At 41.5% G+C, this 27,212-nt stretch overlaps 1 protein-coding gene across 1 annotated transcript in view; it reads right to left on the bottom strand.

The window, feature by feature from the left end:
- Nucleotides 1-27,212, bottom strand: part of LOC311057801 (neuroplastin-like) — a 57,577-nt gene that overhangs the window by 15,367 nt on the left and 14,998 nt on the right. Inside the window, exons 2-4 of the mRNA XM_084074897.1 lie at nt 12,840-13,187; nt 4,723-4,894; nt 2,550-2,644 (exon numbers count right to left, since the gene is read on the bottom strand). Of these exons, the coding sequence (XP_083931023.1) occupies nt 2,550-2,644; nt 4,723-4,894; nt 12,840-13,187 (615 nt within the window). The remainder of the gene's footprint in view (nt 1-2,549; nt 2,645-4,722; nt 4,895-12,839; nt 13,188-27,212) is intronic.

The following is a 27,212-nucleotide window of genomic DNA, read 5'->3' as shown; positions in this document are numbered from 1 at the left end:
TGATGTGTCACACGTCGAACAGTCTGCAGATGATGAATGTTTTTCATTAGTAGCTTTGCCCCCGCCCCCCCGTCACCGAAAATTGTAAGCAGTATACATCAGATTTTTAGGGTTGTTCTTGTGTATAGAATCACATGCACTAGTATTTGGATAACCCAAATACCATCTTTAACATAATATTTCACATAATCGATACCCAAGCCTAAACTACAGACGTTATGAGTAGTTTGTAGCACAAACTCATACAATATGCCAAAAATGAGACATAAAAGGTACAAAATATATATCTCCTGCGAAGCTTAGTATCACAGACAATAAACACCATTCCAGCCATAGTGATGGCTGGGACCGGATTCAGAGACTTAATCCCACAACATCACACAACCCTCCATCTGTTGCCTCTGAGCCGAGTCCCTGCAAGGATGGGAGTGCCAAGGACACTGTAGGCGAGGGGAGACTGCTGCCAAGAGCACACAGCAAAGATGGCCCTGCGTAAATAGCGACCAAACCCGCAACCTAGGTCACAAAACAAGTCGAGCACTTTTGAGAAAAGAGCAAGGACATATAAACACAGTGCAAAATGGTTAGATTTGTCATTTTATTTGGCACAACACAGTCACTTTTAAAGAGACACGTACGTCCTCTGATTAAGATGCTGCAGTGGGAAGCGGGAACTACTGTAGATTATCACAACATGCTGCATGCCTGAAAATGGGGGGAAAAAAAATCATGTTCCATTTTAGTTTAGGGAAGAAAGGAACAAAAAAACGAGAAAAGTTTAGTTTAGGGAAGAAAGGGACACACAAAAACAACAAGGAAATTAAAGAAATTAAATCCAGGGACCACCAAACAGCAAGCTTGAGCGGCCACAGGCCCGCAGAAGGCCCCATGACCCTGTTTGGATAGAGATGATCTCCGTCTTCACTCAAGCTAAAGCAGAAAACACGGTCATCACCCATGTTACGCAATCAGACAGCCATGAAATAAGAGGCAGGGCATGCTCAGTATGCACCGTGGCCATGCAAAGGCAAATTGGCTTAAGCGCTAGGCACAGGCAAGCTTCTCTTGAACAGGGTTTCACTTGCCCTTACTCGCTAGAGAAGATTCCTTATTCAAGACGACGCCTGAGCTGTCAGCTTGAATGAAACCAAAGCGGCACAGTTAGCATGTTTTGACACATCATAAATAAAGCACATACTGTAGTGTATACAACCAATAATTACCATCAAAAAGATGTGAAATAAGATGACCTATTCTTTAAGACTCCAAAAAGAGTTGGGGCGAAAAAAAGATGGGGGGAAATGGTTAGAATACATGGATAACGGACCAGATCTCTTGTAATTATTGGTTGCATCCTTTTCTTCCTGTACCTCAAACCCAGTAAACATTTGTCCCATGACCTCTTTTGTTTGTTTGTTTTTAGTTTTTTATTTAGTTTTGTATTCCACGTTTGTCTGCCTTGCAAAATTCAAAATCAAAATAAAGATGTGAAATGCATCATAAATTTAGAAATATGTGTCTAAGAAGTTACTGGCAGCAGGATCTTGCATCATGTTTGTGTATTTCTGTGGAGTCGTGTGTGCAGTGGCTGCTGTCTCTTTTTATTAGACTGTCCTCTCAGCCTGAAAGCCTAGAGTGACAACAAACTCCGGATTGCTCCCTGTCGTCACCGCTGGGCGGTCCCAAACACTCTCTGACAGCCAGGACTCCCTCTGCATCGCTTGAGGATGTTGTTAACTTTCATAGGACACATTTAAACCACCTGATTTTCTCTTTATAGAATGCCACATTCAGTTGACTTGGGTAAAGTGGCCTGGTGTCCCAATTTGTTTTAAATTGTGAAAATAGAAGATCCACAAGCATTGCAATATGAAGTGTCATATAAGTATAAATCAGGTCTTAAGTTGGTTCTGTAAATAAGACTATAGGGTTGCTGTACCGACAGGAGGGTGTACAGTACAGTACAGTACACATTCTTATTGTGAGCTGGTGACACGCCTCAGTTTTCGGCAGGAAGATCCAGCTATCAGCTGACTTACCAGGTTAACATTGCATGGGGTTTTACTTTTTGCACTGTCCCAAGTCCCATACAGCTACAAATACTGTATATACATACAGTGTATGGAAAATACATACAGTGTATGTATTTGTCACTTTATGAAAAAGGGGGGGGGGGGGGGGGGGGATTCACACTGCTTCCATTCCATTCCATTATATTCCATTATATTTATATACTGTATGTAAAAACAACACACACACAAAAACAGATACGTTTGCGGCCAACAATTCCCTGCTAAGACCTTGTTTATGCATGCTGGAAACCCTACAGCTATTGTGCTGCACCCACGTACACACTGCCAAATGCCCTTGAGCAAAGATACAGAGTCTACCGGGTCTAAAGGGTATTGCACTCTGACCTCTCTGATGAAATGCATACAAGCAATGTGTGTGTGGATACCGAGGGGTTATGAGAAAATAAGAAAAATAAAATAAAAACTCTTGTTTTCTCCTTTTTTCCCCCCCGACACCGTGGCAGGGCTGAATCTTACCTTTTATTTCAATGGTGGCGTTTGCATTCGGTGCCATGTCAAATGTGTAAACACACATGTACTCCCCCGCATCATCAGCCCTTGGTTTATTGATTCTGCAACCAAACACAAAATATAGATTACACTTACAGTGCACTTGTAGGTAGTTTAGCCGTTGAACACAGCGTATGAATGTATAACTGATATGGTGCAATAATGTATACAGAATGAACACAGCAGTGTATGATAGATAATTGATATGGGGGTTATAATAGACTTTTTAGAATGCCAATATGCCTTCTCTAAGCCTTTACTAAGAGGACATCAGTCCACTCTTATTTACAACTCACAGTTTAGTAAGCAAACCATGTTCTCACCTGTTGGTAGCCTGTCAGAGTAACTATTTGTAAATCTATGTAGAAAGAGCCATGTATGGATCTGTCCACCAACCAAGCCTCCATCTATTTGTGTTCTCTTGTTGTGTATAACGGGAACACACGTCTGATATCCGGGAGGTTGCATTTGCATGTGCCAGTCTAAGCGAGCTCTCTGCTTTTGTTAAATAAATCCATTGATTTATTCCACTCTACCCTTGTGGGCATTATTTTTTACAAATCATACTGAAGTAAGGTATACTTTAATTCCTGCCACAACAGGGGGGTAGAGTATGCCATGTTTATTATGGAATCAGTCAGCTGGCCTGGATGCTGCTGCAGCACCTTTGCAGGGACTTACAGATTGTGTTAGGGGGGGTGTGAGGTTCAGTTCATTCATGTTGATTTAAAACCCAGCAGCATGACCATTCTGGAGGGGAACATTTGCCAAAAATTAGCACATTGGGACCTGCTTGTAGATCGGCTATTTTTGGTGAAGAGATTTGGTGTAGTGGTCCGACTGAGTACAGTTATAACTTGAGTCCATATCACTAAAACTAGAGGGTAAAATGGTTAACAATACTGGGGGGTCTGCGGACAAATAGCTTACATATTAATCTCGGGGTCCTTGCCATGAAAATGTTTAAGAACCATTTAGGAAACCAGCCTGAACAAGCAACTACACTTTAGAAACAAGCCCAAAAAAACGCAACCCGCAGCTACCAATATTTATAAGCGACAAGCCCAAAGTGGCGTATAATAAGGAGACCTGGCAACACTAGTCTAGCGTGACAGCGGCTAGCTCCCTGCGATTATGCTTTGTGACAGCAGGAAGTAACAGCGAGCTACTGTGGGACTCCAGGCTGTGATAGTGTGTTGTCCACCACCAGTTAAATGTGTGTTTCTAGCTCAATAATTTCGTCTGTAGTGTGATGATACAATTTTCACACTTTCTGTGTGAGTAATGCTTATGGGCAACTTTACATCAATAATGTTGCATTGATTATGCTAGACCCTCTCTTTGCCAGGAAACATCCACATACATTAGGGCTGCAAACATCCACATACATTAGGGCTGCAACCATGGATTATATTCTTAACAAATATTCAATCAATTGCTTTTTCAATGTATCGACTAATAGAAAAGTTTCAAATCGACACATATATTTTTTTAATTTGTTTGATTGACCACTTAAAGGACGACTTCACCCATTTTCAACCGGTCCTCACTAATGCTCATGATAATATGGTATAATTGTTGTCTACTTGCTGTGTCTCAGAGGAGGGCTGTGGAAAGTTCAGAAACCCCCCCTACCAGTGACATCATCGTTGGGGAATCCAAGCTAATAGAAACTGCAGGCTTTCTATTCCTGGAAAGTTAGCATGCTATAATGGAGGCCATTGTTCTTGCGTTAATAAAAATGTAAATACAAAATGTGAAATCTGGCTAATGATGACATCACTGGTAGGCGGGTTTCTGAACTGTCCACAGCCCTCTGAGACACATAGCAAGTAGAAAGAAATGGTACAATATTATCATGAGCATTAGTGCGGACCAATTATTTGAAGATTTATGTAAAAAGAAAATTAAAATTATTCAACATTTTCAATATTTTTTTGGAACAATTAAAAAAATAGCAGATATAAAACAAGCTCGCAGGCGCTGTGAGCTTGTAGATCAGCTGTTTTTGAATAGCCAACATATAAATGGATAAAGTGGTTAAAATGATTTAGCTGGGACCCCTGGGGGTCCCCACTTCCCGGACCCAACTCTGAGAACCACTGACATGCTTTATGTATACGCTGGTATTTCTACTAACCTGTACGCTGTGTTCTTGTGCTCTGTCCGCGTGTTGACGAGCTCCCGCCCGTTCTTCATCCATAAGCTCTCGCGGTGAACGTTGTGCGAGTTCGTCAGGTTACACTGCAGGGTGATGGGCCCGGGCGTGGCCAACGGCAGCAAGATCTGATCAGTGGCATTGATCTTTGGTTCTGGAAGACAGACACAGTCAGCCCTTCTCACAGAAATTATACGTAGCCTGCGAGTTAGTTCAGGCAGCATACACTCGGGAGGTTACATGCATGCTCATTCTATGGGAGACTGCCCATAAGTCCGACATCCCATTACTCCGACTACGTGGCTTCCGCGTGCGGTTAGGGTTAGGGTTAGATATAGGGTTAGATATAGGGTTAGTAACTGTCGGAATAATGCGCCGTCGGCATATTGACGCGGACCCCATTCTATGTGGCTTGCGTCATGCAGACCCATACAGTACGTCATACACTGACGTGGCAGTCAGCTGTCCAATCGGGCGGGTTATTCTACATCTGTGTTCCGTCCACTTGTGTGTTATGGGTGTTGTCATGCGCCGTTTGCTCCCACCACCACCCCAGCACCACCAGTGGGCTCTGCTATTGGTTCTGTTCCCCATGGGGGGTTGTTATCATATATCTATCTCCCTGCTCTTAAAGGTTAATGATGGTTGTCTTAATTGTGCTGAGCAGGGAGAAAATACAGCAGAGCCTGAACGCCAAGATAAAATATTACATCCACACTTGTATTCTCATTCTATGATATTGGTTCAATATAGTCGGTCTATAATATTGGTTCAATCTTGTTGTGAGTTATCTGACTGAACTGGGGGCTGTGCTACAGTAACTGCATAGCAGCCGTGTGCGGTTGTGCTGTGAGATCTGTGTAGAAGAATTACTAATGAACGGAGGACACATATGGTGTATAAATCGTTGCTGTCGGGGCAGAAACCTCTTATCTCCATATTTTAATTTGTTTGTGTTTTTTTTTCATACTACAGCCTCACACAAAAGCATCAAAAGTTAGCAGATCCGCAAGCTCGAAACGCGGCGAGAAGCGTTGGCGTTTTTGAGCTTGTAGATCTGCTACTTTTGTTCTTTTTAATTTGAATCCTGAAAAGTATGTTTTTGGGACATAATGAGGTTTCCACCCGACAGAGACGAAATAGCACACAAGCGCAAGGAATCGCTGGGATGGAAATACCAAGTTGTAATATTTTAAATAATCTGTTTTCTGGTCTGCCTTTACTGCTGAACCTTTTACTTGATTTATAGTTGCATTTCTGTGATACATACTCCCCCCCCCAACATTACTTGGGTAGCAGAGTTACAGTGCATCGCAATTTTCTTCCAACTAACTATCACTTCTTTAAGACCCATTGTAAGCACTAGATACTTTGACTACATAGGCAGGTATACAGTGTAAGGCTCATTGTGTTGCCAAGCACATTGTAGTGTGATTCTATTCAAGACAATTATATTCAAGACATTTACTATAACCATCATCCACACTCCACCCACTTACCGAAATTTCTATTGCCTGCAAAGTCATCTCCTTAGTAACAGTCAACATAGGAGGTGGATGAGTGAATTGACCAGCCAAAGTACACTAATAACTAGAAAAAGGGCTCCTCAGAGCACAGGTCTCCGCCAGGTCAGGTAGGTTATTGTGGGCCAGCAATGTTCTGAATTCGCCAATGAGGATGGAAAACAAAAAGTCTGACTGATCCGTCTTGATCTCTTGATTATAGAGATAATGTGTACCGATTTGCGTTATGTTTGGACAAAATTTGTAGGAGTAATATAAAAAAAGAAGCTTTGCAAACATCTGCCTCCTGGTAGCGCTATAATAGGACAATGTTAAAAGGGTGGTATTTGTTCCTCAACGTAATGCGAATGTGCGTGCAAAGTTTCATTGCAATCGGACGCTGCATTCATGATTTGAGGCATTTTGTTCAAAAAGGGCCACTCCTGCAAACTTGTCAATCTTAGCCAATCAGGATGGAATATGAGAAATCTAACAGATCCGTCTTGATCACATGACTATAGAGATCATGTGTACCGATTTGCATGATTTTTAAATAAAATTAGTAGTTAGTAGGTAGAATTAGTTGGTTAGTAAAATTAGTTTTACATAAGTCTGCCTCCTGGTGGCGCTATAAAATGCAGGGCTAAGGTTTGTCCTTGGCCTCTAGGGAGCGTGCATACAAAGTTTTACACAGATCAGTGCAGTTATAAGTAAAAAAAGGAATCGGCCTGTTATAGCGCCACCATGAGACTGGTTTGAAAAATGTCAAGTGGAATTTCTTCCTCGGCCTAGTGGGAATGTGCGTGCAAAATTTCACAGAAATCGCACACTGTGTTCATGATTTGAGGCATTTTGTTCAAAACGGAGCACTCCTGCAAACTTTGGAAGACAATCTTAGCCAATCAGGATGGAATATGAAAAATCTGAAAGACCCGTTTCGTTTAATGATTATAGAGATACTGTGTACCGATTTGCGTGATGTTTGGACAAAATCTGTAGGTGTACTGTCTAAAAAATTGTTTTGCAAAAATTGACCTCCTGGTGGCGCTATAACAGGCCCATGTGAAAAAAATGCGGGCATAGGTTCTCCTCTGGCATCCAGGGAGTGTGTGTGCCCAGTTTCGCTGCGATCAAGCCAACGGTGCCAGAGATAAGCTGATCACAGACGGACACACGGACACGCGGACGGACAGGGTGCAAAACATACAGTAGTCTCGGCCATACCTTTCGGCCTGGCGGTGACAATAAAGAGTAGCAATAACTGCAATCACTTTAGTTTAATTAAAAGATTGACCTATACGCAGTAGAAAAAAACCTAATAATGCGACAATAAGCCATACACTGTAAGACATACAGTAGGTCATTGACACCTTTCCATGTTAAACGTAATGTTACATTACTGCACTATAAAAACCTCAGATCTGGCTCCTGTCACATTTCGTATGGCACTATTCAACAAGACAATGTCAGGGTCCCTTTCTCAAGGACAACGAAGGAAGTCCGGAAATGTCCGGAAATGTCATCAGAGGGTGAGGCGACCCTCCATTCTGTTTTGAAAAGTGAGAAGGAGGAAGGAAGGCTTCCTTCGGCCCTCCCCCCACCTTACTACTACTGCTGCTCCTCCTCCTCCTCCTCCTCCTACTGCTACAGGGCAGGCCAGCCATGGCAACCATGCAACCCCCCGAGAGGAGGGGCATGATAATCTTATGAGTGATTCATACCTTAGATAGATGGACGCGCCGGTGGTGGTGGTGGTGGTGTCGTGCACAGGAAACAAATTGCAGATCTACAAGCTCACAAAGCGTCCGCAGCACGGTACGTCGTGAGATTGTAGATCTGCAATCTCCGGCGCACGACACCACCACCGGCACGCAACGCAAGTATATAAATCAGGCATTGCTATTGGCTGCCACTGACAGCCCGCTAGTAAATGCAGAGACAGGGGAGGAGGGGGGGTGGAGGCATGTAGGGAGAAAGGCTACTGGGACGGCCAAGTGACTTCTATTAGCATTCATGGCACCTCCTTCTGCAGTTTTGTATGCCCAGTAGCCAGAGGGCACCCCCCCCCCCCCCCCCCCCCCTGCACCCACGCACACGCGCACACGCACACACACGCACACACCCACCACCACCCGCGCAGCAGAACGACACAATCTATTAATAGTATCATAACAACACGGCGGCTACACACACAAGAAATATTAGCTACATAAATTAACGTCAGGCAAAGAAGTCGCAGCAGTCCACAGGCATTTTTTCCCCTCCACGTGAAGGTTGTATAGAGGACACCTGCTCAGGGGAGAAATCAATGAGATAAGATAGTCTACACACACACACACACACACACACACACACACACACACACACACACACACACACACACACACACACACACACACACACACACACACACACACACACACACACACACACACACACACACACGTGCGCGGCAACCCGCTTGGCTAACGCTGTATTTAGGAGAGTGATAAGTCATTGTATTAGACACTGCAAGCAGCTTATCATTACATTGTAGTTCATTCCGGTGTGACCTGAATGTGTACCTTGAGATGGGTGTGCCAGTAATTGCTACACTGTAAAACCCTGGGTGTTAGTTTAGCTCCTGAGAGTGTACAAACAGAACCAAAAACAACCCTGACCATTTGCACGCGCGCGCGCACACACACACACACACACGCAAAGGTTATTAACACTGAGGATTTTACTGTGTATGTCTCACTGACACAGATAGGATGTTTGGCCGCATGGGCATGAGGGTGAGCCAATTCAATCCACATAGCATTTGGAGCCTTGCCATGGGCTCCCAAAACCACTGAGATCTGTGTAATAGGTCAGGGATACACATGAAAGTGTGAAACATAAGCAGGCTATCTGGGCATGCGAAGTCTGTGGAGAGTAAAATTTGAATTCAGTAAAATAAAGAAAGAAAGAAAGAAAGAAACACTACATAAGTTGCATTACAAAGCGTTTACAGTGTGCATGAAAGTATATCGCATAATGAGCTACAGCAGAGTATATCTATACACAGTTACAAAAAAATAATAAAAAAACAACAACTAGAAGGCTCAAACAAGACAACAATATTTGAGCGCTTACTGCAGCTACAAACTATACATTCACATACATCAGCGGGGCCATTATGTATAGCTTGTTATATACATGCAATAACTTACAACATACTACATGTATATAAGAATGCTCAGTAATGACATAATACGTTCAGTGAGTTATAGGCTTGCCGATTCCGATTTTTCCATTTTAGGCTATCTCACAAATTACAGTATGCTTCACCTGCCAACTTGACTTAAATACTTGATGGTAGAAGGAGTCTGCGTGAGATACTGTATAGTAAACAGCAGCAAGTGTGCTTCCAATCGATGATTAACATCGTGCCAAGGGACTCCACACATAGTCTAATTTTGTAAGCACAGCACGGCAAATAAAATCGGTAAGACAATGAAGTGGGTGGCTATGGGATAATTCATGCTTCGTCACACGAAGCATGACCGCTTGACCAAAATTGTTTGTTTTCAACCCCCCCAAAAAATACGTGTTGCAAAATCTGTAATTTTGGTGGGGGGGTCGTATAATAAAGTATAAATTAGGCTTAATACACAGAGAAGCCGGCAAGGAGCAGACTCTCCTCTATAAGCTTCTCAGTGCGTTTCACTGTGACTAACAACATTCCACAACTCCCTTAGCTCCAATAGGCAAGGCACTGAAGCGTGCGCAGATTAAAAGGGTCCAAACTGACATTCAGCATGTTTGAATGTTTGAATGCATAGAGCAGAGGGGGATATATAATGTCATTACTGATTCACAGTCACACATTTGATGGCTTAAGAAGGAACAAGGTTACACTGTGTAGAGAGATGAGTCTGGAAGCCCATTATTACTGGAAATGGAAACCTCTCTCTTATCTGACAGAGGAAATACTCTTATGTGGTCTCCTTCTTTATTGGATTTGATCCCTTTTACCCCACACAAATTATAAGACAGCAAACAATGTTTGCTTGTGTCAGGCAAGAGGTGAAATCACTCTTTACACCTGAACATTTGTGTCTTCTTACAATGCCATCTCTACACCTCGCCCAGGATGAAAAGCCAAATAAAATCAAATAAAACAGCACTACTTCAAAGCACCGCTAGCCCGTGGGCTACATGTTGCAAGACGGGCTTTGAAGTAAATAAACAATCCACGTAACAAAGGGACACACTATGTGGACGCAGAAAAAATCCCAAAGAACAACAACAACAACAACAACAAAACAACAACAGATAAATCCAGGAATAAGAAGAAATGGATGAAATTAAGATACAGAGAAAGAGTGATCGGATAATTGTTCAAAGGACATGGCAGAGTCAGAACAGAACAGCCAGGATAGACCACATGTAGGAGGATGCGACAGTTTGACGTGGCAGGAAAGAGGGAATGCAGACAGAGACTGGGTTTGTGGTCATCTACAACAAGACGCTCAAGGGATTTTGGGAGAGGCAGGGACTTGACTGGATTCAGTGGCGAGAACTTAGGAATCTGGCCAAAACAAAACACAGAACAGTTATTACTTGTGTATACACGAATCCATGGAGCGCTGCCCTGTAGGTGGCTGTACAAAGATGTACAGAAAATCGTGACGAACCTGTGTAGTTTATGGCTGCTCCAACAGCCAACAGGTAAAGAGTAACGTCAACAGACGGACAGAACCGTAGCAGCAGCTGACCGAGTCTGACACCGCAGCAATGGTGGAGTCTGACACCGCAGCAATGGTGGTGCTACTTACAGGGCAGCACACCGTGTTGTAGTATGTTTTTCCCATGTGTATAAAATACCCTGGGAAAAGGGCCAAGTATAAATGTTACAATTACTTACATAAATCAAGCAGTATGAAATTAGGTTTGTGCCAATAAAATAAAACAAAGTAACAAACAATTGAGAGCAAAAAAAAGGTTTTGTAAAAGAAAAAGAAAAAGCTGCAATTTCTGCGACCATTCACAGTTTTTGACACCTATATTAAAGACAACTAACAATGTTTTATGGTGATTGGAGTTGGACAGACGCTCATTCATTTACGGCTAAATCTTTGCCAGGCCTAGCCCTGGGAACCCAAACAGTTTTACTATACTTATATTCCTCCACTATCAGAAGTGTCGTTCTGCTATGTAAAATCCAATTCTGAAGTGATGGTCTTATAAAGTAAGGTTTTATATGGAAATTGGGCAACTGCACACTTCAAAACAACATGCATAATATGTATTTTTTCGAATTTATATAGGACCATCGCTTAAGAATTGGATTTGAAACACCAGAATTCTGCAGAACGGCACTTCCTTAAAGTTCTGCTAGTGGAAGAAGATAGGGTTGTGCGTTTCAGGACCCAAATGTTAAGTTAAGAGTCAAACAACCGTCAGCATACTGTTCAGTTTCAAAAAGTATTAGAGGGACATGTTTCAACACCTTAATGAAACGTGTCCAGTCCACATAGTTTGGTGATGTTTGGACAAACTGTCATTGACCTGCGAAATGTCTAAATAATTTGACACATGAATCATATCCTGTGAGTTTTGTAATGATTTGAGAAACATATTTAAATTTATAGCAGGCCATGTTTTGCACTTGCTGAGACCCAACAAATAAAAAAATGCCTTGACCCTTTGGTCTAGATTGTTATCCATCACCCCTTTGAAGTTCATTGATCAACACCTCGTCTCTATCTCAAAACCGCAGCAGAAGACGAAGAATTTAAAAATACAAAAACAATAGAGCAGCAATAGTTTCAGCACTTCTTCAACCCCTAACAAAAGCAAATATTTAAGACTTTGATTTAGAGAAAAAACAAATATAGTTATTTTACTTAGTGTCATTCGTTTGACAATGTTAATGTTTTTGTTTTGTTTTTCAAACATTAAGTTCTCAATCATAAGTGTTGCTACTGGTTAAATTTTGTTTGATTTTATTGGCAGAAATCTAATACCATAAAACACAAGCAAATATCTCATAATGAACAATTTGGTTCTTATGTCTGGCCAGTGGCTGCTGTTTGTGGAAGTTAGGGATGGGACGATATGAAAATTACATGTCATGATTATTGTGGCAAAAATAATTGCGATTAACGGTATTATCGCGATAATCAAAATATGCCACTTTTGTTAACCACTTGAACACCCAGATTCCCTATTCTGGTGGGGAACGTTCACTAAGAATAGCCGATCTACAAGCTCACAACGCGTTGCAACGCGTTGTGAGCTTGTAGATCAGCTATTTCTGGCGAATTGATTTGTGTAGAGTGAAATAAGACTCTTTACAGGTCTGTTCTATCAAGTATAGAGGAAAATTTCAACATAAATTAAAATCTCTGCGATACGATTATTGTGAGTGTTTTTTTATCACGATAATAGCGATTACCGTTCCATCCCTAGGGGAAGCAGGCTCTGGGTGGAGGTCGGGGTTTTCACAGAGTAATGTGGTTGGTTGGGACAGGTGTGGAGGGGCGTGTGGGGGGTTTCACCGATTCGTTCACCACCGCCTACAGTAGGTACTACGGGGACATAGACCTACGGGGGACATGGACCACTCACTCTGTAGCACCGAGATGGTGGCCTGGGCGCGGATCCACGTGATGGCGGGGTTTTGCCGGAGGTCGTTGCGCAGGGGGTTGTTGCTGGCCCGACACTCGTACGTCCCTGAGTCCTCCAGCGTGAGGCGCGTGATGCCCAGCACGCTGACGCCGTTGCTGCCGTACGCCGTGTTGATGGACACCCGCCGCTTGCGCGCGCCGTCCCACAGCTGCTTGAAGGAGTCGGCCCGGTTGATCTCGGCGTACCACCACTGGATCTCCGGTGTGGGGTTGCCGACCACGTCGCAGTACAGCTCGAAGGTGTCCCCCGTGAGCTTCACCTCGGACATCGGCGACTTCACGAACCCAGCTGGAGAGAGAGAAGCGTAATCGGGGTGTCAGGGTAAGGAAAAAGGGGGGGGATAGAAGAGGGTTATAGAGTGGTATAGGAAGGTGTGGAAAAGGCCAGAGGGGTACCAAAGTGGGATCAGTTGGAAAAAGAAAATAAAGGATGATTAAAGGCAAATCAAGAGAGAGCGAGCCACAAAGCATAGATACGTAGGTGGAAGAAAACTGTTGAATATTAAAAGGACGAGATAAAAGAACAAGAGGTAGTGAACATGAGAGGAAAGGTTAATGACCCCTCTACAGCGTGTTCAAAGTCACAGTCCCCATGTCCACTAATAGCAGACGACAACCTTCAGACAATGTCACAGTTGTGCCCATCCCAGTCTGTGTCATCCAGTAACCCCATTATCACACAGCGCATTACATGGGAAAACAACACACTTTGAACTCGTCCCGTCATGAATTGTCAAATTGACATTTACGTAAAGCTTTTTTCATCAGACACTCTCCTCCTTGACATTCTTGAAATGGAATCCATTCCTCCTCCATTGTGTTTTGTATTTGTTGATGACATGTATTATCGTTTACATTTACACATATTACATCTACATACACACACATGTTATGTTGATGAATTTAACACATTGGGTGCCAAATCCGGGTGCTCGCCGTGGAGTATGCAGCTCTAAACAGCGCAGCGTTACAAACGGTGAGATCTCTGGCACTCAACGTAATCTGTTTTAATAAAACTCTGGCACCGAATGTGTTAATACTTATAGGACCAAGTTATCCAAAAGTTATTCAAAGTTATCCTTTTAGCCTTAAGTATCTGACTGTACCACGTGCCGTTCACACTTCTGACTGATAAAGTATTCAATCAATCGATCAAATCCACAGTGTGCATGCAGTGAAAATAGCAGATCTACAAGCTCACAACGTTGCGCAAAGCGAAGCGTTGTGAGCTTGTAGATCTGCTATTTTCACTACTTCTTAAACGTTTAAAACATTTTTTTTTTCATGGAAATGATTTGTTACTTTTCAGGATTCAAATTGAAACATAGCAGATTGACAGGCTCAAAACGCATCGCTTCGCGCCGCGTTTCCAGCTTGTAGATCTGCTATTTTGGATACTTTTGTGTTACGCTGTAGTATGTATGATCAAGTAGAGCATTACTTTAGGAAAAACACAAAAACATATAAAAAAATGGAGATACTGTAAGAGACAGCAGCGATATATACAGTATCCTGTTTGTCAGAGACACTGTGGATTCTTTAGGTTTGGGCGCCATAGGCACCTGCAGTGAATGATGTCAGTGCAGGGATGAGAACGTCATGCTTTGAACATGCTTGATCCGATGGAACGGTCATGTGACCATGCAGTCAAAATCAGTGGCTCGGAAACGTTCCCCCTGAGCTCTATACAGTGGTGGAAGAAGTACTCAGATATTTCGCTTAAGTAAAAGCAGCAATACCACTATATGAAAATACTCGTTACCAGTAAAAGGCGGCCTGCGTTCAAAATGTTACTTGAGTAAAAGTATTGGCATCAAAACATACTTAAAGTACCAAAAGTAAAAGTACTAAAATGTTTGAAAATAGCAGATCTATAAGCTCGCGATGCGACGCGTTGTGAGCTTGTAGATCGGCTATTTTCAAATAACCTATGTATAAAATAGGGCTAAAGTGATTAATGTATGTTTTATAATAGAATATATGTTATATAATAGAATATTTTATATCTGCAAAGCAACTAGTAACTAAAGTTTGCAAATAAATGTAGCGGAGTAAAAGTACACTATTTGGAACCGAGATGTAGTGGAGTAGAAGTAAAAGTATTGGAAATTGGAAATACTCAAGTAAAGTACAAATAACTCTAAATTCTACTTAAGTGCAGTACTTGAGTAAATGTACTTAGTTACTTTCCACCACTGTCTCTACATGAAACTAACAGTACAGAACAGTCAAGGTCATTTTCAATGCTTTAATTCTGCCGAACACATTCTATAGGGTGCCGCAACAGTCCTAAAAGGATTTCTGGTTTGTTTGTTTGTTTGTTTGTTTTGTTTTGTCTCATATATTAAAAAGGAGATGAGCGCCTCACATGTAATTAAAACCGAGGCATTTTAAACCGTGACATATTTCATCCATATCTGCTCATATACTGTAGGTGATAACTTTAGAAATTAGGTCAGCAACCAACGTTGTCATGAGGATAAGCTGGACTTAAAGGGCAATACCATTCAATTTAAAAGATGCACATATGCTAGTCCCTGCATCCCGGGACAGTCAGCAATCTAGAGAACCACGACCGCCATGGGTGACATCACCAGGATGCACGGCACAGGAGTGCTCCTTGGTAAATATTGAATGGAAAACTGGCTAAATTAACTGGATACTAGACCATACACCATACCCGGTCGACGCATCCGTGGGGGGATATGCGCACATGATCTGGCAACCCGGGAGGCGACATTGTTTGACACATAAACGCTAATAAGAAGCTGAGATTTGATGAAATTGAAAAACGGGCTTCACAGTTAAGTTCAGATGGTAATGGTCAATGGCTGTGTGCAAAATCAGAGCAATTGCTCCAGCCACTGAGGAGAACCGGGTAGCTTCACCACTACACCACTACAGACAAACGGACAGAGGTTACTCAAATTATAGGAGGATGACTGCAAGCATATATCTTTCTTTTTGAGTTGCTTTCCACCACTGCATCACCAGGATGTACAGTACAGCACAGGAGTGCTCCTTGGTAAATATTGAACAGAAAACTGCAGGGCTAAATGAACTGGCTGTGACTGCAAGCATACATTTTTCGGAGTTTTCATGCGCCAATGACCTTACGTGCACTGACAGTTCTAAATCGGAAAGTGGATCCGTATCAATGGCCAAGTCTCGCAGCATCTCGTCACGATCACCATATCTGTTTTCACAAATCCACTTTCCCAAGGGGAGCTGCATGTCTGTGTGTGATGATGTCACAGGTTGAGAGAGGGTACCTCTCCGACAGTGAATGTCAGCAGAGGAGGACAGCACCGAACGTCAGCTAAAACAAATGCAAATGTACCGAGGCAAAGGGGGGGAAAAAACAAATGCAGCTACATTCCTGTTTATAAATAAGCCAATGTCTCACCATCATTAGCACCACAACACCGGGAGCACTCTCTCTCTCTCTCTCTCTCTCTCTCTGCTCTGTGTGTATGCAGTGCCTTTTTGCCTGATTCATCCTCACGTTCCACATGAGTAGCTAGTCCTATGCTATGTTCCTGGGCTTTAACGAAGCTCATCTAATGACAAATCACCTGGACTACAGTGCCCTGGTCTCAGCCACATCGTAGCCTGTCAGCTTAAAAACCCACCATGTCCTCAGACGAGAAAAACAAAACACCCCAAAGATGATGTGTAAGGTCTGAAAACAAACTGACTCAAAACCCTATGATCTCTTGGGTGTTTGACTGTTTGTAACTACAACTACAGGGTTTGATTTGTACAAAGAAAAATAATACAAATAATAATTTAAAAAAAAACTTAAGAAATTGTAGATCTGCTATTTTATTTTTGCTATTTTTTAATCATATGCCTGATGACCGAAACATTGTATCCATATCAATACATTTTTGTACGTGAAGACAGTGTGCAGGACTCCCATTTTTCTGCTCTTCATGCTATTTTTTAATTAAAAATGATAATTGGGAAAAAAATATTTTTTAATGAAATTGTTAAATTATCAAACATATCAGTCTACATTTCCCAAAAGAAAATATTTCAATCAGTCTGACTAGAAGCAGGATTAAAACAAACAGATCCCCACCGGCCATAGAAATGAATGAGTGGGGATATCAACAGCAGAGGCATGGATTCCTTCCCCCCCCCCAATCCCCCCACAAAATATCCAAACCTGACTCACTACAACAGCTCACAGGTCCGCCCGGACCTGTACTATTCTGCTTATGTACCATAAGCACATAAACAGATAAGCTGCTGCTGCTACAGCTGGGGTGCATGTGCACGTGTGTGTGTGTGTGTGTGTGTGTGTGTGTGTGTGTGTGTGTGTGTGTGTGTGTGTGTGTGTGTGTGTGGGGGGGGGGGGGGGGACTATTGTACCACGCAACAATGGGCACAGCTACAGTAGGTTTAATATTTCACTGAGAGCTTATCGGCCAGTGCAAATATCAGCATTTGCATTTAAGTCGTAGAAGGAAAGGAAACCCGGTCGTTTCCCATTGGCTGTTAACAAGCAATTCTCACAAGCTATGGTGCAGCAACTAATTACCTTTCTGTTATTATGAGCAGTTTTTACAGAGGTAAAAACCAGCGTGCAGTGATGTCCACCAAAGACATTACACATTCTGAACAGTATGTGATGTCCACCAAAGACATTACACATTCTGAACAGTATGTGATGTCCACCAAAGACATTACGCATTCTGAACAATATGTGATGTCCACCAAAGACATTATACATTCTGAACAGTAGCCTATGTGATGTCCACCAAAGACATTACGCATTCTGAACAATATGTGATGTCCACCAAAGACATTATACATTCTGAACAGTATGTGATGTCCACCAAAGACATTACACATTCTGAACAATAAGGGTGTGGTTGTACATTGGCACAGAGTCTGATGACTAGCACATAGCTAGCAACTCATAGCTAATTGCAAATGCATTGGAATGGAAAGACAGACTGTAACTCAATTCAGCCAAGGAAGTACAGACTCTTTGTCAGGAGACTGGTCTGAGAGTGCTATACAGTAGGTATTTGCCTGTCTCTTAGCCTGCGGCCTAAACGTGTAAGCATAATTACCATTTGTGTCTTTTTTTCTCTTGAAACATCTGGGCCAATCAAGCTCTCCCTGTGATCCCCCGGGGGGGAAAAAATAATCCTGACCGCCCACGCTGTTAAAGTGATGTTTCACTTTGGTGTAACATTTTTTAGGGCTCATGCGTATGCATGGCTTCATTAGCGGTCAACCACCACAATTGGGTAGCTATAGTCTGGGGAGTTATAATGTAGTCAGTAGAACCTGGTAAATTTGAGTCTAAAAATGGCATGCAAAACACGCATACTGTAAACAAGGGAAAGGAAGTCTGAGGACATGCAAATTCAATTTTAATTCTGTGCCTGGATCTAACTTTCAAACAGGTCATTCTGCCTGTTTGCAGTTAATCAGAACCCGACCGATACATCGGTCTGGGCGTTTCTTTTTAACCACTTTCAGCCTGGCGTCAGGCGTCAAGACAAGCTCTCAATGCATCGCATGAGCTTGTAGATTGTCTATTTTGTTCATGTTTTATAAGGCTTAAGTGGATAAATAAAATAAAGATCAGCTTGTGTTTATTTGATTTTTCCTCTATCAAAAAGTGGTTTGTGTTTATTTACTGAAATATTTTTCAAACTTTTCAAAATCGGTTTCGGCATCAGACCCAAAAAATCTGGCATTGGTTAAGGCTCTATGATCAAAATGTATAGCAGGGGGAGAAGGGGAATATTGATAGCTGGGGGGGAGGGTAATCTTGATAGGTAGGAGGAGGGGAGCATTGTTAGTATGGGGGGGAGGGGGATCTTTGGTGCCAAATGTGACAGCAGATCCCCAGCAGAGCTACAGTAGACCACCTGCTCCAAAACCTGTGGCAAAATGTGCATGGTGAAGAAAGACACAGCTGCCCTGTGGGAGCACCTGCAGAGATTTGGATTTGTTCACTATTTCAGGGAAACAGGGAGCACTGCACCACACTGTCTACACTTAAAAAACATGTATCGGTAGAGATACAACGTTTTGGTCACTCGGACCTTCATCAGGCATGTTGAAGGTCCGAGCGACCAAAACGTTGTATCTCTACCAATATATTTTTTTACATCAAGTGAAGACAGTGTGTGGGACTCCCCCTTTATATTTCAAGTTCATCACTCCGACGCACCTGCAGGGGCGGCTTAACCCTTCGTGGTGCCCGGTGCGACGACCCTTTTCGGGTGTGCAGCGCGGAAAAGTGACGCTTCACCTCAATAGCCAGCACGTTTCGCTGTTTTACCGCACATTCAGCCGATCTACAAACTCACAACGGCGTTGAGAGCTTGTAGTTCGGCTATTCTTTTCACAATATTTATCTGTGGAACCGAGTCAAATAAATGTAATGCCTACAATAACAATACCTTGATCTCAACTAATTGGCATACAGAGTTTATGTAGCTTGCATAAAGGAGTGGTGTTTTGACAGCGATGTGTCAGTGTGGAATCAGATGAAAGAATCATCAAATGAAAAAACAAATGAGCAGAATGCTCAAACCAGTCAATTAACCCATTCAATCCGGGGACGCATCAGTGTCATTTTGAGATTTATTTGGCTATTATTTTTTTTTAATCATGAAAGTTTGTGCAAATCTTTTAATATATATATATTTTTAAAGCGAACATTTGTAACTCAAATCTTTGCTTCTGGGGGTCCCTGGAACAACATATTTTGAGATGAGGGGTCCGCGGCCAAATACGTATCTAAAAATGTTTTCTAAATCCTAACAGTATGTTGCTATATCAGTGGTGCTCTAACTTTTCCATGTCAAGGACCACCCAAAATGGTCTGTATTTGGCCGCAGACCCCCATCTCGATGCGTTCCCGGTCTTAATGGATTAACAAGTGGCTCTGTCTGTGTACATACAGTAGATGTAATATAGGCTCAGCCCCAGGCCTGAACTGAACTGAACTGAACTGAACTGAACTGAACTGAACTACTAGTAGTTCAGTGCTCAAGTAGTTTTGTGAGTTGTATACTATACATTGCTTGTCCGTACGTTTTATTTTGTCTACATTCGACAGTCTTGCCCAGGTGTCTTGTATAAAACAGAAGACCTGATCTGTAATTATACTACCGTATTAATCCATTAAAAACCAGGAAAGCATCTGTGTAATTTTAGATTTTAGCGTTGGGCTATTAAAAAAAATGCAGATCTACAAGCCCACAGCGAGTCACTTGGTGCCACGCTGCGAGCTTGTACATCAGCTATTTAAAAAAATATATAATATCTGTAACACAAATGTTCTCTTCTGGGGGAGTCCCTGGCTCAAAACATTTTCAGATGCGGGGGGGGGGGTGGGGGGGGCCTGGACACGGAAGGCATTTGTAGAATCGCCACAGGTCTTAATGGGTTAAATAAATGTCAAGTAAACAAGCTTGTCACACACACACACACACACACACACACACACACACACACACACACACACACACACACACACACACACACACACACACACACACACACACACACACACACACACACACACACACACACACACACACACACACACACACACACACACAGCAGGTTGTGTGACAGTCATAATCTCACTATGCGTGACCTGACAAGGCAGACCCTGAGGACAGAAAGTAGAGCACTACTTTAGCACCTAAGGGTGAGTCAGCTCGCTGCTATACAACCTGGCTCTTGTTTGGTCTCGTTTAACTCCTTAAAAAGCATCATTTATCCTTCGATATACGCTGAAAAATCACTCATATTTTCAAAGTAACTGATTTTCAGCGACATGGTCATTATGATAAAGTATAAATGAGCTAAAAAAAAGTCCCACACTATCGACAGAGAAAGCAGCTAGAACCCGTCTGGGAGGACACTGAATTGGTTAAGTGTCGATAGGTGTGTGCGCGCGTGCGTGTGTGTGTCTGTGTGTGTGTGCGTGCGTGAGCGTGTGTGTATATCTGCTGATGTGGTGTACCTGAATGGTATTTTAATGGGTATATCACACCTTTAGAGCTGGTATCAAGTTGTGATGTGACAGATCATGCAATTGTTTGTAATGATGACACACTGTTTGGCTGTTTTTGCTCATAACAGCTTGGCGTTGTGTGATGGAAAATACATGTATCACTCTCCTGTAATGTTGTATCTAGCATTTATATGTTTTTCTAGAGCAGTATGCTAACATGTTAGCGCCCTTTGTGTAGCAGCCACTATGAGTTGTTTTTTTAATGCTTTATGTAATCTCAAAAGCTCTAGATACCGATCAAAGAGAAGCTGCTTCCAATTTTCTCATCAGACAGTTGGAGTAGGATGTGAGCCAGAAGGGTTTGAAGAAGGCATTGTAATGGATTCACTCATGTGGGCTGAAAGATTATATAATCAGGGAGGCTGGAGAGACACATTGATGATTGGCTGGATGATTAATCTATTCAGTAATGTTCGAAAATAGACACGCTTGTAGATCTGCTATTTTTGAAAAATAATGTTTCTTGCCCCAAAACAGGGACACCAGGGTAAAGTGTGTGTGTGTGTGTGTGTGCGCGCGTGCGTGCGTGCGTGCGCACGCACGCACGCACACACACACACACACACACACACACACACACACACACACACACACACACACACACACACACACACACACACACACACACACACACACACACACACACACACACACACACACACACACACACACACACACACACACACACACACACATCTTTGAGAACCACTGGTCTAAATAAAATCTCTGTATCTGCCTGTATGTCTGTATGTGTCCCTTTAATGCCCATATATGGAGTATTCCGATGTCATCAAATATGACTTCATATTACTGACGTCATAGACTGGCCTCCAAGCACTGTGATGATAATGGGTACTGCAACGGGTACAGCGGGTACTGCATAACCGGAGGGGCAACGAACAGGCATCAATGGCCTATTTTCTATTTTTTAATCCCAGTTTAGAAGCCTACATTTGAGGAAACCTTGAGCTGAGGCTTGGATGTGCACTTTATCAAATAGCTGCTTAACTATGTCCACTGTACATGCTTCTTGGAAATTATGTAATGTTTTGACATTAATTCATGTTTGTTTTTCTATTTTTTATAGAGTACCCCAATTTACAATTACAATTTATGCGTTTTGGCAGACGCTCTTACCTAGAGCGACTTACAAGCGTGAAATCAGAGTTTATGGCATGAAGCCTAGTCAACAAATGACAGCGTAAATGGCCCATGGAAGTAGAGTGCAAAGTAAAAAACAACTCAGTGCTTCAAAGAAACTATGATACCAGGTAAACATCAAACCTACTGTACCTACTGTCTAAACCAGAAGGTTCTAAAAACTTAGAATATTTTGTTATCGTTGGATAAGATTTTATCAAAATAACAATTATTCTACATTCTCTAATTGTGTAGACTTCTTGTAAATAAGTAATGCAGCTGTTTAACAATAATTTAACTCTCGAGAGCGTTAAATGAAACCAAATGGACCATTTGGTTTCATGTTACAGTTACACTCTCAAGAGTTAAAGATCTATAAGGGTCCATTTGGTTACCAACTCTCCATCATTTAGCTGGGGACCACCTGGAACCCCTTCAAGGACCACTGCTGGTCCCCGGACCAGTGGTTGAAGACCCCTGGTCTAAACCAGTGGTTCTCTAACCTTTTCAAGGACGCCAAAATTGATATGTATTTGACCCCCATCTGAAAAGATTTTGCTAGGGACCCCCAGAAGCAAAGATTTGAGTTAAAAAATGTCCTCTTTTTAAAAAATCACATACCGTATTCAAAGATTTGCACAAATGTTAAAACAAATTCATAACTAGCAGATCTACAAGTGACGTCCTATAAGCTTGTATATCTGCTATTTTTGAATAGCCAAAGTATAAAATATGGTTAATGTGGTTAAAATGATTGTGACGCTATATTAACTAATTATGCTGTTCCACTTTGAGAACCACTGGTCTAAATATCATGCTATCTCAATGACATGCTTAACTTTTGTGTTCAAGCAAAAACAAATCTAGATATAACTACAGTACATACAGAATGCATAGTATAACTACAACCTATCAACAACAGGCAAAGAGGTGGAAAAAGTACTCACATTTTTTACTTAAGTAAAAGTATCAATACTGCATTGTAGAAATACTCTGTTAGAAGTAAAAGTCTGGTATTCAAAAGTTACTTGAGTAAAAGTACAAAGGTATAAAAATGTACTTCAAGTGCCAAAAGTAAGTAAGTACTCATTATGCACAATGTCCCATTTCACAAGTGTTCAAATGTATACAATGTACAAAAATCCTTTGAAAATAGCAGATCTACAAGCTTGTAGATCGGCTATTTTCAAATGGTTGAAATGTATATAGGGCTGAAGTGGTTAATGTATGTTTTGTAATAATAATCAAAATCTACAAAGAAACTAGTAACTAAAGCTGGAGTAAAAGTAGTATAGTTGTCTCTGAGATGTACAGTAGTGGAGAAGTAGTAAAAGTATAGAAAATTGGAAACTCCAGTAAAGTAAAAGTACCTCAAATTGTACTTAAGTACAGTACTTGAGTACATGTACTTACTTTCCACCACTGAAAAATAAGGGATACAAGCTAAGAGCCAGAGGGGTCTCCTCTCTTCCTATTTCTGAGAGCTCCACACTCTAATTCCAACGTGTGTATTTTAAATACTTACATATGGCAATAAAGCACTTCATTTCAAATTGATGCCACAGCAGAATCAGAGTAATGTGATTGATATTGCTTTGTGACGCAAAAAAAGAAAGAAAATAAAACAGAATCCCCAACATGATTGCAATGATAGTAAAAGCAACCATTTTTATTATGAAACTGTAAATACTTGCGCTGTCACTCAGATCATAGAAGGGAGGCGAAAGCTATTTAATGAGATTTAAATCCCAACAACCCCCATGCCAGGCTGAAATACTTTAATCCCTTCAAATCAGTAAACAGTACACCTCCTCGTTTTCCCTCTTTAGAGGTCAAGAAACAAGGTCGTTAATTTTGTTTTCATTAACTATTATTTACCCACAGAAATATAACTGAGCATGTTAAGATATTTTCATGTCCAGCTTTACAGTGTGTGCTGCCCTTGACAACCACATAGCATTTAGCTGCATGAGCACGAGCAGCAATTGGAGGCAATTGGGACAATTTGAGGTTAACCACTTAACAGTGGTGGACAGTAATGGAGTAAATGTACTTGAGCACTGTACTTGAGTACAGATTCTGAGGATCTATACTTTACTTGAGCATTAGATTTTTTTGATACGTATTACTCTTACTTGAGTACATTTCCAAGACAAATATTTTACTTTTACTCAAGTATATTTCTAGGAAGGCTATAAAGTACTGAGTACTTTTAAGCCCATTCCACATCCACAACAATGTTTCGCCATGCAACTCCTTGCAACATGCAACTACTTGCAACCATTAACCCCAATGGCAGTTGCAAGGAGTTGCATCGGTGTGGTTGACCTTAAAACAGTTTTGTTGCAAGGAGTCGCGACTAGTTGCAGCCTTTAGGATGGCTGTTTTTTTTCTTCCCTAAAATGCAATTGGCCTAACTTCTGCTCTCACACTAGCCGTGTTTCTGGCTTCCCCCTCCGCTTGCCTCTTTGTATGGGTGTGTAGGAGTAAAAGTATTTAGTTCTGGTTCCTCAGTCATTTCTATGTTTTTATAGGTGTTTCTGAAGGCTTTGTATAACGTCTACAAGCAAGCACATCAGTGCATGCAGTGCAGGTGGTTTCAGAGAGTTACAGTACTTCTAATACTTCTAATAAATTCATTGTGAAAACATTACAGCAATTCATTGATATCAAAATTAAGAAATGTACTTCTACTTTTACATGTACTTTAAGTATTTTGCAAAGCGTGTACTTTGGAATACTTAAGTATATTTAAAAGCAATTACTTTTTTACTCTTACTTGAGTAACATTTTGACTGAGCTACTTTTACTTATAGTGGAGTAAATTTGACCAAGGAGTATCTGTACTCTTACTCAAGTACTGGGGTTGGGTACTTCGTCCACCTCTGCCACTTAACCCATTAGAGACCAGAGGCCGATTCTACAAAACGTCTTCTAAATTCTAAACAGTTTTCTGAAATACCCAAAATTATATGTATTTGGCCGCCCACCCCCAACTCAAAATATTGTGTTCCAGGGACCCCCAGAAGCAAAGATTTGAGTAAAAAAAATCACTTTAGAAATGTATGTATTCAAAGATTTGCTAAAATTTGCATAATTTTTCAAAAATAGCAGATCTACAAGCTCATAGCGTGGCACGAAGTGACGCGCTATGAGCTTGTAGATCTGCTATTTTTGAATAGCCAATACATAAAACAATGGTTAAAGTGGTTAAAATAAAAAATTACACAGATGCTTTCCCAGTTTTTATTTTGACTATATTTCACAGATAAATCCAACAGGATAACGTTCAATAAAGTTGGATCTAGTAGAGAGTAACTCAACCATCACCACCAATCATTATTCAGTTTGTCTCGTTAAGAAATCGAGTGTCTATCGGCATTTTGTGTTTGGTTGTAAGATTAACTCTCCATGCTGCGGAGGTTCAAAGAGTTTAACGCACGGCACTTCCAAAGTGTGCACAATGTTTAAGTCACAGGAGCATGGTTTTCATATCGTAAATATGAACTTTGGCCCAGATCTTGCGTTTAATCCACGTGGGTTCTTGTTTATTTTCGAAACCAGCATCATGACAGCAGACAGATTGTCTTGACAGCTTGGTCAATCACACTAGTTTCAACAGAAACAAACTTCCTCTAAAAACTGAGGATTTCAATAGTATAACAAAAATACCTCAAAAGTGTACTTAAGTACAATACTTGAGTAAATGTACTTAGTTACTTTCCACCACTGGTGTATACCTGCAATTCGGGCTGATGGTGATGATCTGTTATTTTCGCTATTGAATGTTCGCCTATGATGCCCATGGCCAAAATAGGGACTACACATCGAAAGTGGTTTAAAGGCCTCGCTCGACATCTTGTTGACAGTAATTCTTCAGAATTGAAGAGCTTTGGAGAGCTTTTATTGTACAGAGACAGAGTGCAGTGCAGGCCCGGGGGACAATCAGACACAAATCAATAGGAATGACAGCGTTTTGCTCATGTCTCTACCCTGACAGCTGTGGATCAAATGTCTATTCAATATCTAGACAGGTTACAATATATGGAAGATTTGATAGCCTTGGCTATAAGTATTAAAAGGTGTTAACTCTGAAACGGACATCGGACTGACAAAGCAACGTTGTTGAATGGGAATGTGCATATATATATACACACACACACACACACACACACACACACACACACACACACACACACACACACACACACACACACACACACACACACACACACACACACACACACACACACACACACACACACACACACACACACACACACACACACACACACACACACACACACACACACACACACACGTGTAACAGAATGATATTAAAAGAAAATAATATATATAGCGTTTTTTCAGAAACAGTGGTTTAGAACAGTGGTGCAAGCTTGTACATCTGAAAAAAAAAATGCATTTTTGAAAGATCTTGAAAGTGTTTGAACATTTTTGAATAAAACACAAATCTCCGCTTCTGGCACAAAACGTTTTCAGTCAATGGCACGAAAACGTGTGATAACTATATTGATTGAGAAGGCATTTGAAGAATCTGCCTCAGGTCTTAATCTATTAAAACCGGGAAAGCATGCGTGTCATTTTTAGCGTTGGCTATTAAAAAATAGCAGATCTACAAGCTCACAGTGCGTCACTTTGTGCCGCACGGCGAGTTTGTACATCTGCTATTTCATTTTTATTATTATTTTTTTAAATCTTGAAAGTGTGCGAACTACTGATTTAGAAGCTATTTGTAGAATCGGCCTCAGGTCTTAATGGGTTAATGTCACACCCGTGACAGCCGACTCATATTGTGCTACATCACAGCATGAACTAGTGGCCCACTCAGAAGGCCCACTTAGTTATAACCTTATAGGCTATCACTACTCTAGCATTAAGACTTGCCATGTGACACTATAATGTCAATTATACAACAAGCAGCAAAGCCTCTCAGAAAAGAGCTTCTCCGATTCGACAAATCAACTCCCAGATAGGCCTAAATATTTCCACTTAATTGCTGACTCAACATGTTTTCCAAAATGGACATTTTTTGGAGATACTAGCATGTGGCCACAATCCAAAACAAGCATAGACTCTGTAGAGTCTACAGAC

This window comes from Gymnoscopelus microlampas (assembly GCF_963454915.1).
Source record: "Gymnoscopelus microlampas genome assembly, chromosome: 1".
Classification (NCBI taxonomy): Eukaryota; Metazoa; Chordata; class Actinopteri; order Myctophiformes; family Myctophidae; genus Gymnoscopelus; species Gymnoscopelus microlampas.
Note: the sequence above shows the minus strand (reverse complement) of the source record. Positions and strands in the feature narration are given on the sequence as shown.